This window comes from Miniopterus schreibersii, assembly GCF_964146895.1.
Source record: "Miniopterus schreibersii genome assembly, chromosome: 7".
Classification (NCBI taxonomy): domain Eukaryota; kingdom Metazoa; phylum Chordata; class Mammalia; order Chiroptera; family Miniopteridae; genus Miniopterus; species Miniopterus schreibersii.
The window spans coordinates 20450835-20468083 of NC_138108.1; the positions used below are offsets into that span (position 1 = coordinate 20450835).

Below are 17249 nucleotides of genomic sequence, written 5' to 3' on the forward strand. Positions count from 1 at the left end.
AGGAATTAAGTATGGTGTTGCTGAAGTTGTGGAGGGCACATCAAGTAGAATTATGGAATCTGAGAGGTGCAAAAGAATCTGCAGTCTTGTATCTGCACTCCCTGGGCTCAGGCCCTTGTTACAAAGAACTTTCTCCGCAGTGTGTTCTGATGTGAGAGTTGTGGTTATGTTCCCATGGCTTCCACGAAAGACCACTCCTCTTATCACTGAGCAAACAATAAAAGTGACTATAGGGCTACAATGTAGGGTGCCACATAATTTATCATCCACACATGAACACCTCTGAGAGTTAGTGGGGACACTATTAATAATTATGCCAGAACAACAGGCATGGGCTAGGACTGCTCCAGGCAAACCTAATCATACTGTTACCCCAGAGATGGTGTGCAACTCAAAGAACTTCTCCCCAGGGCCTCTAACCATTTCATTAATGCTATATCCAATTCTACTTTAGTTTAGAGCTACTCTGTCTAGCAAAAACAGACTGTGGTCCACAGATATAGTTTTAAATTTTCTAGTAGAAATGTGTTTTAAAAACACAAAAATAATTTCAGTAATATATTGTATTCAACCCAATATAGTATCATTTCAACATGTAGTCAATATGAAAATTATTGAGATATTTTACCTTAGTTTTCATATTGCAATCTTTGAAATCCAGTGTGCCTATTACACTTAAAATATATTTTCATGCTCAATAGCCACATGTACCAGTGGCTCTGATATTGAACAACACAGTTCTAAATAGTCCATAAGTCTGGATATGCAGGGATAAATAAATAGAGTTATAATACATGCACACAAATGTTTTTTTCTTCTAGGTAAAAATAGGTACACCTAAATGTCTTCACTTATTAACTTTGCCAACCCTTCTCAATAGGGCAGTTAAACTATCCATCTGTGAACTGGGCCCTGCAGCAGATAAACTTTTACCTGGTACGCTCTTTTGGGGAGCAGAAAGAATCATCGAATTAGAAAAGCTGGGTCATTGCTAAGAACTTCTAGGACTTTTCCCAGATTAATATGTGTCTTGCATTTCTAAATCCAACACATACACACTGAGCACCCTCCACATACTTGGCACTAGCAATAAAGAGGTAAAAAAGGTGCCATGCCTGTACATTGGACTGTTAATGCTTAAAGTCTGCATGGAGAGTATTTCACAACTGAAGTAAGAAAGGCATAGGATGGGCCACTGCCCTGTGGCAAGGCAAGGACCAGATTCTATTCTTTGGGTCTCAAGTCTACACTTTGTCATCCACAGAGAGCACTGTGAGAAAAGGAGGAGGCATGTGTTTTCCTTTTACTGCTGCTATATGTGGACTTGGCCCACGCTTGATAACTAGCATATTGTTAGGTAAGAGCACTGGGGGTGTCAGCATTTCTTCTTGAACCAGGACGCATTTCTCTGTTGGTAACAATGTATCTCTTACCCCAAATACCCCAACTGAGAACTCAGTGATATCATATTTTGGTAAGGATACAGAATCTATCAGAAATAGAGTAGCTCTCATTTCCTCTAGGAAAAGGAGTATTGATGAATTTTTAATTCGTGGAAACACAGAGCATAAGCGATAGAAACATGGAACTAATTGGTGGGTATTTTGCATGTAAACGATGGTAACAATCAGACACACTCTCATTTTAGGGGACACTGATGTAAAAATAAGTGGTGAACTGTAGTCTTTCTCTTTTATGCAATTAGTCTCTTATTTATATAGTTCCTTCCCCCCCAATCCAATATACTTAGGCTTAACACAGTCTCAATTAGTGTGTGTTAAATACACACACGCAAACACACATCATACCACATACTGGCTCTGTTTATACTAATCATTACAGCAGAACACATACACCTAATTTTTATTAAAAGTAATTTTTCATTCATTATATTTCCTTAAAAGGATGAAGAAGAATGAGAAACATTACATCTGAAATACTTTCGGGACCCTCGCTTCCTTGCTCACAGAAAACAATATGCCGAAATATTGCCACTAACCTATTAGTGACTGCCCAATGATTGATATAGTGACTCCTACCTCAAACACATTGACACAGGTTCCTGATAAGAATATTTTATATAAAACTGGAAGAGTCCATTTAGCTCATCTGGCATCCTCATATGCCTATGAAATATTGTTTTTTTCTTAAGGTGCTGTAGACAGTGAGACTAAAATAGGGAAGACTTCTAGGAGACTTTTTAATATGGTGACATTCTGAAGATCGCTTATTGCTATGATATGTAGCCATTAACCAGAATCTAACTCAGGACATTTCAAAGGATGAACCACAACCACAACTCTTCAAACAACTCAGGATTTAGCAGTAAGATCCCACAGTACCAAGGGGAAGGAAGATTTTTACCTCTCTAGGAAACTATTTTCCATTTAATCTATTAGTTTATAAGTATAGCATATAAATATATCTGGTTATAAGCACTTTGGGTATGTAATTTTATTTTTCTTTAATTTCAATGTTGAGTTCTAGAAACCCAATACTGGCACCACATATCCATGATATTGGTTATGCTGAAACTGTGCCACCATCACCATGTTATAATTTCAAAAGCATTTCACTGACACACTGAATGTGCCAGTGACATCCTTGGGCATTATGAAGCAGGAGGGTACTGCGATTCAACAGCATAGTGCACTGGTGAGGAGCGTGGACTTTGGGGCCAAACCACCTGGGTTAAATTCTTGGCTCTGCCACTTGCTAGCTGTGACCTTAGACAAATCACTAAACCTTCCTCTTCCTCAATTTTATCATCAATGAAATGAAGACAAAAACATGTTCTTCCTTTGATGTGCTAGTTTATACGACTTAATGTAAAGCACTTAAAACACTACTGGACACATAATCAGTGCTATCTAAACAAAAGCTATCATTATAACTACATACTAGTAATACCTCATACTAGTTATTATAACTAATACTAGATGTCCCAACAAAAGATCTCTAATAGTCAACTTAAGACTGCAAATCTATCTTTGGGTAAGGCACTTGGATCTTTCATTAGAAATTCAAAGGGCAGGATACCTACTGGAATAGCAGGTTTCAGACTCTGGCTACTGGGGTGTGAAGCAGTGGGCTGGGCATCAGCAGGTGGGCCTGGCGCAGGGTCACTGCTTCTCCTCACCAGCAGTGGAGTGCCTGTAGGGCAAAAGAAGAGGTGAGAGGTCAAGAGAACCCTGCAGGGAAGAGAGTGCATGGTACAGTGCAATTTAATTAAAAAGGTTTACAGCGTGCTTTTATGTGAAAACATTCTATTTCTCAAGAATGCTTGTAAATTAATCCATGTAATGATCTTTTGTCATCTGTTCATAGAAGGACACATGGAAACAAGATCTTTCAACTCTCATCTTTCCCCACTTGCATTTCAAAAGAAGTCATTGTACTTAAGCAAAAACTGTTTGGCAATGTCAATGTTAACAGTGTGCAATGTAAAACTGATCTAGAAAATATATTTGAGTATAAAAAAGAATGATTATCTAGCAGGTAAGTGGAGAGGTTCACACAGTCAGTGCAGTTTGCTATTCAGTAGAGCCAGAAGTATAGTTACTGCTGTCATTTGGGGCTTCCCAAATCTTCTGAATGATTATATATACAGAAGTAAACTATCTGCTGGGGTTACAGCATTCATATCTATTTAAGTACACAAAGAGATCGGTTCCATTCTCTCCCTTTTCTCCCAAAGTAGATAAAGCTGATAAGGAAAATAAGTTACTTCTAAAAATATATATTCTGATTTCTTTTTAATTTAATGAAAGCTTCCACTATTAAATATTTGAGTCAGTTATTAAATTCTGAAAAAAGAGATCATACTATTTGAAAGTTCAAATGAAATTCTACCTTAGCAGAGCTAGCGGCCTAACTATTCTGCTTCCAATTAGGCCTAAAATAATTTGTTTCATACTAAATTGACCACTATAGAGGAAACTCTCAAAAAAAAAAAATCCATTTGTGGTTTAAAATTGCTCTCATATAAAAATTAACTTTTTATTTGTGTGCTTTTGGGGGGAAAAAAGTGGAAAACAGTAGAAATGCAATTCCCCATTAATCAATATTCTAAAACTAATTCCCCAACTCTCTCAAGCTATTGCAGTCTAAAATAACATTTTTCATACTTCACTTTATATGGTACAGTTATAAAAAAGTAAATCTATTTGAAATTATTTATAAATTTGATTTTTCTAAGTGTTCCAACATTCTTATTCTGTGTACGAAACATAAAATTGCCAATACTTTCATCCTTGTTCCTATAGAAGCTGCTTTTTAATAAAATGACTTATTTTATAATAAGAAATTATCATGCTACTTAGGATAAAACACTATGTCACCAGGTATTATAAATTCCAAGTTCACATTTGATTATTTGTCTTATCAATAGACACTTCACCACATTACTCCCCACCTTCTCCACCTCCATCTGAAAAATTTCTCAAGCAAGTGGCATACCAATAGTTGAATGGTTGGCACCTGTTCTTGAATGAAAGAGTTTTTTTTAAAAAGTATAAGTAATACAGAGTCCCATGAAATCCGAAGACAACAGCCCCGTCCTGCACAACTACACCTTCCCCTTCGTCGGGCAAGCCGAAGGCTCACTGCTCAGGTGCAGCCCCTGAACTACCATGAACATGAAGCCAGAGTAAATGTGACACCCTCAGAAATAACCCATCACCTTTAATACGAAGAGGGGAACGGGAGAACTCCACGAAACTCTGCTTTTTTTTCAAGCATTTAAAACAGACCCGTACACCGCAAGTCAAATTGGAGAAAAATAAAAAAATAAAATATAACAAACAAATAAAAAGCAAGTAAAACCACCATGATACACCAAGGTCAGAAAATAAATTGTTTTAGAGGCACAGAAACTGAAATTTGAGTGGATGACAATTTTATTACATTGTTTTTTCAGCTGAGTCATATACATATATATGAATATATATAGACTATGTGAGTGTGAGTGTGTGTGAGTGTGAGTGTGTGTAAGTGAAAAAAGACTTGTTCTTTTTCTTGGGTGATAAATACGTTTTTCTTAGAGAAGCCATGCCAGGTAGTTTTCCTTCAAACTTTAAGGACACGGCTATGATTCCTCAGTTATTGTCAGTATCTGCTGTTTTAATAACAAAGCGCTGTTATTGAAGAGAATTTTATAACAACATGTATTTGGGGCTCTGTATGCAGTCACAGGCCGTGGCTCGACAGTGCGTCTCCCAGAGAGACAGCTGAGCTCCGCGGCAGTGGGCCCGCCACTCGGGACACAGGCAAAAAGCAAACTGTTCAGTGGCCGGGTCCTTCTAAACACGCTCAGAGCGCTGAGGAATGTTTGCTCTTCTCTACTCTGCCTGGATTCCACACCTTAATGTCTCCGGGGGGTCGCCTTCTCTTTTTCCTTTGGCTGACTTCACGGTTAATAACACGTACAAATCATCTCACATGAGAATAAATACTGAGCATCTTTAAATATGAACTGCTATCTCGGAGAGCGGTAAACAACCTTTCCTTTGGCAATTTAAAGCTTATTTTTTAAATGGCCAAAGTCGCATTTGAAGGTGGCTGTCAAGAACAGACTGAGCTCCTGACGTAAAGACAAACTGAAAGACCAAGAAAGGTGTGTCCTCGTACACAACAGAAGGCAAGTCATTAGGAGTAGTGACGACGATTTGGGCCCGTCCTTGGATACATGTAATAGAGTAAAAGGCACAGCTCACAAGCAAGCCTAGCTAAAATGAGAAGGAAACAACTAATCTGGTTTTATGGGGCCTCCTGGGGGGGAAGGGGAAAGTAAATAAAACATAACTGCTGCACCAAAGGAGCTTATAACCTAACAGTAAGATTAGAAAACTAACACTAAGAACTATCATGTGTTGGTAGAGTGGAGAGGACCACGGGTTTTGTGGTCATCTTTCCTGGCTCTTTGTCGTTGAGCTGCTCAGTGACAGTCCCATCGTTTAAAGCCTAGTGATTACAACACACTGCAGAACTGATGGGAGGCTGAAATAAAGTAAGCATGCACGACACCGTCTAGTATGTAATTTTCATGCAGCAAATCCCCTCCCCCCAATAACAAGGCGGTAATGGTACTTGCTACTGCTGTGAACAGTGTTATCTGCTCAAAAAGCTGAACTCCTGAAAGTCAAGGCAATTTTCATGGAATCATACACAAATTAAAACAGTAGAACATAATTCTTGGCTTAACCAGGTATAGACTTATTATAGAAATCAAAGCTTTTAAGAAAAAAAAATGATGGTGTGGGAAGATAGTCCAAAAATTGAAAAAGAAAGCAGGCTGTTCATTGGTATTTTTTAGCTAATTGAGAAAAGACTTTTAAACTTTAGAGCAAAAGTTCTCAGTTCAGCTCAAGAGAATAGCAGTATTTCTCAGAATCACAGTTAAAAAGCCAGTGGCTCTAAAGCTCAAATAAAACAAGAAATGTTATGCATTTTAAAGCACAAGGTCTTACACAAACAACTGCATTATATTTTCCCACACAGTTAAATATTTGAGGCCTCAGGATGCATCAAGAGCTCCACCAGGAGAGGGTGATATGAAGAGCAGTCATTATGCTTACTCTAGGTTAGCTTTCGAAGAAAAAGATGCCAGCTACAAAGAATGTTTAGCACATTTAGCAGGTGCAGTGTTCTGGAAGGTTGATGTATGGATTATTGAACCCACACCAATGAACACACACACTGTAGACTGGATCCAGTCCCATTTTATCTATCTGGATGCACAGAAACTTAATGGGCGCCAAAGAGTTAGCCAAGGAGAAGCTGTGTCCTTCCAAGCACAGGAGTTCCTGACTAGGTGTGCGGCTGCTGGTGACTCTGGCCTTGCAAGACAGGGCCTTCCTTCATCAGGAAACTTCAATTCTTTCTGGAGAGCTACCCATGTATATTCAGGACTTACATTACACTCAGAAAACATTTACTTACACTCTCACTGTTCCTCCCTTAAGGAGATGGCCACATTCAGCAGGTCCTCCCATGCTTTGAGCCAGCTAGCACTGGACTCAGGTCCCAGGGGTCTATGAATGATGGCACATTTCCTAATTCTCAAGCAGTCATCATTTTAATGAGAATAAAACTAGAATTAAAAGGGGTACAGTTACTTCCCCTACAAATGGAACTAAGGGAGCCGATCGGAAGCTCACCTAACCCATTCTGAGGAAAATAATTTTGAAAGGGGCAGCAACTAGCTAACAGGCTCAAATTGGTACATCGTTGAACTGCATAAGATAGAAAGGCCAACAGAAATTTAAGTTATCTATGTAAGTATAAGCTTCTGTCTCTTTGTTATAAAATCACACACACACACACACACACACACCCCTTAATGATTATTTCCACATTTAGAGGATATGTTTGGGATGGAGTTGGCTTAAATGACAGATGATGTGTTGGGTGTTTTAAAAGATGTCTCAGAAAGACAGGCAGTTACACAGACTGAAACCAAGGTCCACAAGAATCATCCATGTGATGCTGTAGAGAAAACAAGCAATGACTCTAAACATGAGTCTCCCATCCAACATCACAAAGGTACATGTTCTAAGTTATATGGTGAGAGCAGGGATTTATTTAAAGATGGCTAATTATTATCCTGAGCAAAATCAGAGAGTCAGCTGGACATCAACAGTGGTGCTATTTCATTCTAGGATGACTGAGACCTGGAGAGCTCTAGGAGGGTCCCAGTTAACAGCCTGACAAGGCATCCAGAAGAAGTAAGAGGCCCCGAGCACAGAGAGGCTGGGAAAGCACTGGGGAGGAAAGGAATGGTGACCCAGCAGTCACAGGCAGACATGCAATAATAAACTAGAAGAGAAGAGAACGTGGGAGAAATTAGCAGTGACTACACATACAAAGGAAATGAGAAGGGACATAAAGCAGAAACCTAAAACCATTCTTATATCTTGCTTGAGGAAGAGAGAGCATTAGGAAAGTTTTGGCAAGTGTTACGCTTTCAGAAGAAACCAAGAATCTTGACTTTGTCCACTGAAGGTTAGGACAGTTTGCTTTTAATCTAAGATATCTTTTTTTTAAAGAATAGTTTATTGATTTTCAGAGAGAGAGGAAGGGAAAAAGGGAGAGAACCATTGATGTGAAAGCACAACATTGATCGGCTGCCTCCTGCACTCCCCCCACCGGGGATCGAGCCCACAAGGCAACCCAGGCACGCTCCCTTGTCCGCGAATGAAACTGGCCTCCTGGGACACAGGACTATGCCCAACCAACTGAGCCACGCTGGCCAGGGCATATGTTATTTTGATATATATGAGAAATCAGACTCTAGATTCAACTGGGCGTTCATAAAGGTGAGCATGAAGCTCATACTGGAAATCATATTGGATCCAGTATCAGTGAGTAGAGACAAACATGAGGCAAGCCAAGAAAAGAAAACAGTAAAGATCAGTACAGGTCTATCGACAGCATCACGTGCAAAGCAAAGAGAGAACCAGGATTCTATACTCTCACAGAATCTGCAGGGAAAATGTATTTAGGATGACAAGTTAACAAAGCCATGGCCGAGAGCTTAGGGGAAAGGTGGGGCGGGAGGACAGGGAGAGAAACGAGTCAACCAACGTGATAAACTGTTTATGTACAAAGACAGGCAAATCCTGGTCTTTTTAGAGTTTCAATTTTCTTTTGCTCTGAGGGATTACTTCTCTGCTACTGAATTATCAAATCGCCAAAACACTTATTTGAAGAAAGAAAACACACTCTCCTTCCAATTCTCCTGACACTGCTGCTTAGGGTAACGAGATAAATATCAACAGGGGGAACAGGGGGAAATGCTATTGAAATACACCTAAATTGGTAAATATTTAACTTTAACGATGAAAATAAATTGCAGATGGTTAAAAGTTTTATAAACTTGAAAAAAGAGATATATAGGAAAACTTATATTTACCAGATAATCAATATTTATAGCATATTAATAATAATAGTACACATAAGCTGTATCTCGGTTTCATATAGTACATTTCCTTAATAGACTGTAACTGGGCAGCACCTGGATGAATGCCTTTGTCTTGCACTTCAACACTTGTGGAATGAATTTGATTTTCATTGAATGAATAGGACATTAAAATGTAGATACGTCTGGCAGAGATATGGTGCCTCCTGCAGGCGGCTCTGGCAGGGTGTGACCTCCAGGAAGCTGCTCTACCTGGGCCGGGCCTCTCCTCACCAGCTAAGTAAGCAGGTGGGATAAGCTACATCAAAGTCCCATTCCAGATCCACAAGGAGAGGGTTCTGTGATTTATCTGGCCAATCAGGACATTGAGGTGCAGAGAAGTTCAGTTTCTAAGTCTTTGGACTTGATTTCTACTTCAGTTTTATTCACCTGACACTTTTATAGCGGGGTAGCCTTCTCGGAGTGGGTAGGTGCGTGGAAGGAAGGGGAATGATCTCTCTTTAAAGGAGCAGCGATTCTCATCAGAAGAGGGGCAGAGAGAAAGATTTGAATGGAAGGATACAGAGACAAGGAAAGGGTGGTGGAAATAGAGCGGCAAAAGGCAAACATGAATCCACAGCCACATGGGCATGTCTGGCAGGATGCTGGGCCCACCCACCAGTCAAGGCTCAACAGCACCTCTCCTGGAGTGCGTGATCTCTCCTACAGGTGAGTTAGACGAGGTGACGGCATTCCCTTCCCATTAGTCCTGCCAATATCTCAGTTTAAAAAAATGAGTGTAAGAGCACCTCATTTGTTTTTGGAGAAAACTAGGTTTTGTTGTGTGTGTGTATTTTATGGGTATCAGAGAGGGCTTTTCAAATGATGCCTAACAAACTCCACTGCACGAAAATCTGAAGACCCGTTTAAAAAAAAAAAATTGGTAATGATATCAGTAGCGGCACAATTTATGGCAAAGTACCGAGAGGAGATGGCTTTCACTGCAGGAGTGCCTGGCCGGGCCTGGGCCGGGCCTGTGATGAATGCAGAGCTGCGGCAGGCTTGCAGACACCGTGGTGAAGAAACCACAGGAGAGAAACCAAGTCAGGTTTTAGCAGAGTTGTAGCTGTCCAAATACTTTAGTCTTAAATATCACTCCATTAGGAAAATGACTCCCAGTACTGCCATAAAAGGAGCAAAGAAGTTCAAGTTGATGAACGGTATCATTTTTCTTTCATTTGGGATTGTGGAAGCCATGCCTGTTCAAAACAGGCAAATGCAGGGGATTCACAGACTCATCACCAGCTACACACTAGATGGGGATGAGCCCATCCGAGGTAAAATATCTTTCAGTATTTGTAAGGCTGTCTAAATCGGAGTGCTCCTGCTATAGAAACAAGGGATGGGGTTTGGAACTGCACTTTTCTCTGAAGATGGTTATGCCTTCAGCTTGAGGCATATTGTTGCCACATTCCCGAGGATACACGCTTTCTCTTCTACTGACATTTTCACATTTTACCCAGTTGATACGTACAAACGGAGGATTTTTCATGTTGTTTAAAAATACGTCACTATATCAGTTTACTCATGCTATTTAAAGTCAGCTTATGTCCGAAGGGTTATGTTAAGAACAATGACAAGCAATAAAGGGACAGAAGTCACTGGATGTGTCCCAGCGATGCTGATGGAAGAAATTCAGAAGTGGCCATTTTAGGTTGGAGTAAAATTCGAAAGATTTAAAAAAAAGTTAAAAATCAACCAAAAACAACAAACAACAGAGGAGGTGCAGCGTGAACAAAGGCCCTGGTCTTTAAAAGGCACCTACTCTGGCAAAGGAACAAAACATTAACAAACAAATAAAGACACCTGAATTAATCAAGCCAAGTCAAGGCCCCTGAATCACAGAGGCGAAGGGAAGGAATGTACCATGTGCACAGCAACCTCCATCTTCCTGTTGTGCTATTCAGGGAACACACTGGATACCCCAGCCTACCTCTCTGACTGCAGCTGGTACTGCACTGATGGCCACGTGGTCCATGTCAACAGGACCACCTGCCATTGCCTGCAAGTGCCCTGCGGACTCTGACCTCAGAGTGCATACTAGTTCTACTCTCAGTGATGCTCTAACGCTATAATCAGCCGTAATCCATCTATTCTTTATGTCATAAACTATCTCTGCCTCTTTGGGATACCCAGGTATAGATTTGCTGTGGAGCGAATGAAGCAGAACTTCGGGGCCCCTTGTTTGCATGGGCCCCTTGCAAGATCCCAGGAGGAACTTGGTGACACGATCACATGATCATATGATTCTGTAAACTTTACATAAATAAAATAGCTTAATTGCAATAGATTAATACTATCTCTTTCAACTCTCATTTCTCCTCCATTTCATTCCCCCTCCTGTTGAGTGAACCTAGAATGGCCAAAAGCATTTTCAGGATCCAGTTCAGGGGGAATTGAGTTGGGGATATATTTCATTTGAATACAGTGGACTATATTTGTGCAGTTCGCAGACACTGCTATGTATAGTTAAGTGAGTGCCAGTCATCCTGGTGAAGAATAGAGATATATCTCTATCATCCACTGTGCTGGTTCACCCAGCTTCATGATACAAAGAAACAGGGCCAGGTGACATAAAAAAAGTGACGACTGTGCTCTTTTGCACCCAGCAGAGGAGTGTGGGTGCTTGAAGATAAACAAGATTTGAAAAGTATAAAGCCAGAAGCTAGTCTATAGAAAATTATTTTACTCACCCGATGTATAAAACTGTATATATTTCAGTTTTCAGATAATTCAGTTCTGACTAGTACCTTGACAAATGGAAAGTTCTCTGCTATACAGAATGTACTTGAAAATGTGGCATAGAATTAAAATGAAGGGAAAAAAGTGTAAAAGAGTTACTTTCAAGCATTAATATATAATCAATTAATATATCATGACATCTATAGAATATTAGCTTTATTAAATTTATAAATTGTGATTTTTTCTCATTCTAAATAAGTATTGATTTAAAAATATATATATATTATTGATTTCAGAGAGAGGAAGGGAGAGGGAGAGAGAGAGAGACAGAAACATCAATGATGAGAGTCACTGATTGGCTGCCTCCTGCACGCTCCCTACTGGGTATCGAGCCCGCAACCCGGGCATGTGCCCTGACAGGGAATCAAACCGAGATCTCCTGGATCATAAGTCGATGCTCAACCACTGAGCCATGAGAACTGGGCAGTATTGATTTTTATGTTTTTTGTTCCTTTTCTTAACTAGAAACCCCCCACATTTCATACATTGAGAGGCCCACAAACTGTGGACCTGCTTCTATACCTTTTAAGCCTATGTCATATCTTCCTTTGTCTCATGTGTATAGTTGTATTTTTCTTGTATCCCCTTAATTTACTCCTTTAACAATGTTTACTGGATGCCTAAATCATACCAGACAGTCTTCTAGGCACTCTGGGTACATCGGCACACAATACACAGAGGTCCTAATCTTGCAGAGCTTATAGATAGCTGGAGGAAGACAGATAGTAAACAAGTACACACTAAATGTGAGCATTGAAAATAGGGATAAGGCAAATTCTTAGACAGGAACATGAGAGAGAGTGATGGGGAGGGAGAAAAGTGGGGCAACATTACATTGTAAGCTCTTTGATAACAAGCAACTCATCTTAGTGAATCACTTAGGGTCCCTAGCAGATTGGGCATTTAATAGATGCATGCTGAATAGAACTGGAGAGAGCTATAGGAACAAAGATTAACCTCTAAATTTAGAAATCTTTGGAATCTGAAGTGTCCCAGTCAAGGACTCCCCCCCATTAAAGGTGTCTATGCCCCCAATTTGTAAATGCATTGCTACTGTCAGGTTTGTTTTTGCTTCAAACCTAACACTTTTTTCTTCAGCACCAACATTTATTTTAAAACAAACACTACTCACACTAATGCAGCATATGTTATCACCCTTTCGACTTAATGATAAATGAGCATAAAAGTGACATCAACATCAGTGTTAAACAATTCCAGTAGAGGCTCTGAAATATTGACTACAGTCTTGTCAATTACTGTGGTTTATGAAGAACTCCATTGCCCGGTCAGCTGATCTTTCAGTTTTCTAGTTTACAGTCTTACAACCTAGATATTTATGAGGTTAATCTACATTCATAAGATTTATGGCAATCCATGGAACAATTAGAAGAATAGTTGAGTTTACTTGAAAAGATCCTGCAGAAGAACTGACTTTTAAACAGAATTTTGAAATTCAGAAGATATGTCAATTGGTAAATAAGTATAAAATGATGGCTTAGGTATTTACAGTAGGCAGATGGGCACATGGTTCTAGAAGCTCGAGATGGACATCTATTCGTGGATACCGAGAAGGTTTGCTCAGCCCGAAAGCAGGAAGTAGGCATAAACCACATGTTAAGAGGAGAGCGACTGAGGAGAGGAAGGAAATCTGGTTAGAGGAACATTACTAGAAGATCTCAGAATGTGTTTTAATATAACCTAATTCAGGTATCAGCGAGGTTTACAAAAGGGGGACAGTGTATAGCATTTTTTCCGAGTATTAGGGAACTGATTAAAACACATTTTAGAAAGACATTTGTACCTAAGAATATGTGAAAATGTTGACTAAAAGAATCAGTGAAGATATCCCAATGGTCTCCTCAATGATTCCCTCCTAAAACCCATAAGATGAATCCTAATATATGTCCAGTGAAGGTGGTTTGAACTTGGGAGGACTGTTTGCTTGGGAATGGAGTGCACATGGGATGGCTCATTAGGGCGGCGATTTGGGTTTGTAACAAGGATTTATGGAACCTTTGTTTTGTCCTAAATTTTGGCCACTGCGACCATCCAGTTGAGAACAGCCTCGGAAAGAGCATACTTCACTAGCTCTTTGCAAGATGAGAAGGGGAGAAACCAGCAATGCCTTCGGGCCATTCAGCTACAGTTGCAAACAATTACTGACAACATCAAAGTACTAAATTCAAATCACCGAGTCCTTCATGATAGATGAGAAACATCCACAAGTCGATTTAAGGCATCCTGGGCACCAATCTATATGATTTATCAGCTACATTTGAAACCTTTGATCATTACATTTTATTGGACTGTTTGTTCCAAGTCCCTGGCAGGGCTGGAAGAAGCGGTGCATGATGCAGGCACTGTTATCTCCGAGGAGCACTCCAAACATGGTTTTGTGCCAATGCCTGTGTGCCTCAAATATTGTCTTCTGTGTGGTAGCAAAGGAACCTAATGCCTCTCAGACCCTCACTTCTGATGTGAAAAGCAGTGTTTAACTACTGTTAGCAGTTGTTAACTACTTAACAGTAGTTAAAATTCTAAACAAGAGTCAATCAAGTGAAGCTCAATCCAGAAAATTCAGACACTGGGCTTCATAGGCAGGGAACATGCCTAATAAAACTACCAGGGGAAAACATGACTGTCCTGCCCTGCCCTGCATGGAGACTTTTCCAATATTTGTAACTGCGTCTTGAGACCTCATTTGTTGACCCATAGCTACCCCCGGAGCCCAGGGATCAGCACTGACCTCAGGCACCTTTTACCTTATGCATCTGGTAGGCAGGGGTCATATTTAATCCATGATGTGGGACCGGCCCCAGATGTCCAAGCCTTTGTGACCTCACATTAGATAACTGAAATCTAATCCACCTGAAAGTGTCCTGGAAGACCACCCAGGTGTTTCAGATGGCTGCTCTCTGGCTACTAAGTATGTCCATTACCCAAGCTGGGGCACATTACAGCTGCAGACTAATTCCCGGTGGCAGAGCGAGGCCAAGATCCACGGATCATTATTGACTTTTCTGTGTAACTTCTGGCAGCGGATTCAATGTGCATCAACATCCAAAGGCCACAGGTACAATACTGGATTGTGTTTCTATGATTCTTTAAGAGAAGCGGAAACTGCTCTTGATAAGGGCATTAAAGCTCTAACTTTCAAAGGAAAAGACATTTGGATATAGAGGGCCTGCTCATGCTAAGTATGGGGAACACAGAGTTCAGTTTAAATTTAAAATAATTTCTGCACATGGATTTTTGAGAGTCACAGGAATGACTGGGTTTTAATAAATTTGAATAAAATAAGCCAAAAATTGGAAATCCATGACTATTTTATGGGACAGAATAAGTTTACATCACAATTTTCCCCAAAAGTACTAGGAATAAACCGAATTATACCAGAATAAGAGATGTGTGTTGACTTGGAAGTGATACCTGTTTTATCTCGCTACGGCACAAGCCCATTATACTCACAAGTGCAGCATTATACTAGGTTGGAATTTGTTATAACTGAAAAGCATGAGTAGACAATATTGATAAGAGGTAAGAGTAGCAAATTAAAGCACAATCTACCAAGATTAGAGGAAAACTGATAATACAACTTAACAACATGGACCTACCACCTATGAAAAGCATTATATTGCAGGTGCTGATAAGAGGCCAGTATCTAAATCAGCCAGTATTTGAACTTGTCAAATGGTTCCTGAGACAAGCCTCCTTTAATTTGAGATGAAGGATCATAATCTCATCTCCAGGTCTTCTCAGGGCAAGCAAACCAATACACAGTCCTGTTTCTTTTTAAAAAAAGACTGACACAGAAAAAGGAGGAATTGCCCTTATAAGGTGTAAATGGAAGTTCCGATGCTATCACAACTGCCTCTGTACCGAGCTTGTCTAGGTCATCTCCTACTACGTTATCTGTCTAGATTGGAAAACACACACAGGGGCACACACACAGAGCTGCTTCTACAGATGACATATTTGGGGCTCGGGATGAAACAGGTTGAAAGCTCAAGTGTGCAGGGGACATTGCTCAATCATTTTGTTTGTTCCTTTCATGTCCACACAGATACCTGGGATGTGTGATGGATCTCTTTCTAGCTTGTGTCACTCTTTGGTTGTGTTCTTATAGTCTAGCCAATATTTTCTTAAAAGAGTTTTGATATTCCTTGCCCATGGCCCCAGGTCATTTTCAAATGTAGCTCTTAAATGGTCCCTGAAGAGAAAAACCATTTCAGACTAGACTTATATGCCATAATAATAAGACTTACACCCAGCAAATGTTGGATTTTCAGCAAAGCATATGAGAATATTTTGTAGCAAAGGGTGAGAGAGTACACCCTCCCTTTGGGTGGGGGGAGCAGCAGCCTCACACTAGGAAGGGCCAAAGGAAGATGGGAAAAATCCATGGCCACAAAGCATCTACCATGGCTTCCACTCCCAGATACTAATTTCATAAGCCCTTGTGTTTAAAATACAGATTCACAACCCTTATGTTTAGAATGGATTTTGTTTCCCATCTAAAACAAACATATGGTATCAAACAGTCTTTTTAATGCTCAGATTTAAATTAGTCTTAAAGAGATAAAAGGACTGAAATAGTTCTGCTATTTGAGCATGCTTAACGATGGCAATATTTATATAAACATATTGGCAGAGGAAATGTTAAGTTCCCTGTATCGATGTGGGTTTCATGTAGAAGCAACACATTTACATAAAACATTTGCAATGTTGGATGTAAGCATGGTGGACTGAATGACTACAAGGAGACCTATTACCAACAATTTTTCAGCATTCAAACAATTGAATCCTAACTTACAAAGGTGCTCCCAGTGCACAGCCTAAGTGTTTGTCAATGATAGATTGTGGTTTTGGTTGCCACATGGTCACTGCTAGTTTTGTGCAAATATTCAACGAACAGCCAGAGTGTGCTCGGGCAAAGCGTGGCCGGTAGAGTCACACTGCTTTCTCTGAAGGTCACCTCAGGAGAATCTCTGGATCCTTGAAAACAGGATTTTCTCATTCTGTGGGTTGCAATGCATTCATGAGTATTGAAATCAACTGAAGAGGTCATGATCAGCATTCTATACCAGGGATGGTATAGGAAATATCAAACTGTGTTACACATGGTAAAGATATGCTTTGTTTCACAGAATAGTTAGATACATATGTGTGTTCTGGGTTGCAATATAAAGTACATTTTCTTGCTTTGAGTCATGGTCAAAAGAGTTTGGGGAAAAAAATAGCTCTAAATCTGCTTTACTGCAGGATGCTAAATAGCAGGTTTGCAACCCCAACTGGCTTGGGAAGTCTCTGGGGTATGACAAGTTCTTTAAGGGAACACATGCAGGCCAGGAGTGAGTCTGATTATCTATTTCCAGAAACCTTCTGTTTTTGGAGTTTTATGTCCTGTTTAACATTATTTTGCTCGGGCATTTACTGGAAACTTGCTAAGTGCTAGAAATTGTGCTAAATCCTGGGGTAGCAAAGATCCATATGACATTGTCCTTGACCCCCCGCCCCCAAAGAGCTCTCAAGAGACTCACGCAAGAATGCA

At 40.1% G+C, this 17249-nt stretch overlaps 1 protein-coding gene across 2 annotated transcripts in view; it reads right to left on the reverse strand.

The window, feature by feature from the left end:
• Positions 1 to 17249, reverse strand: part of PARD3B (par-3 family cell polarity regulator beta) — an 853033-nt gene that overhangs the window by 463124 nt on the left and 372660 nt on the right. For both annotated transcript variants that reach the window (XM_081143277.1, XM_081143276.1), the window contains exon 4: positions 3044 to 3153. In XM_081143277.1, coding sequence (XP_080999403.1) covers positions 3044 to 3153 — 110 coding nt within the window. The remainder of the gene's footprint in view (positions 1 to 3043; positions 3154 to 17249) is intronic.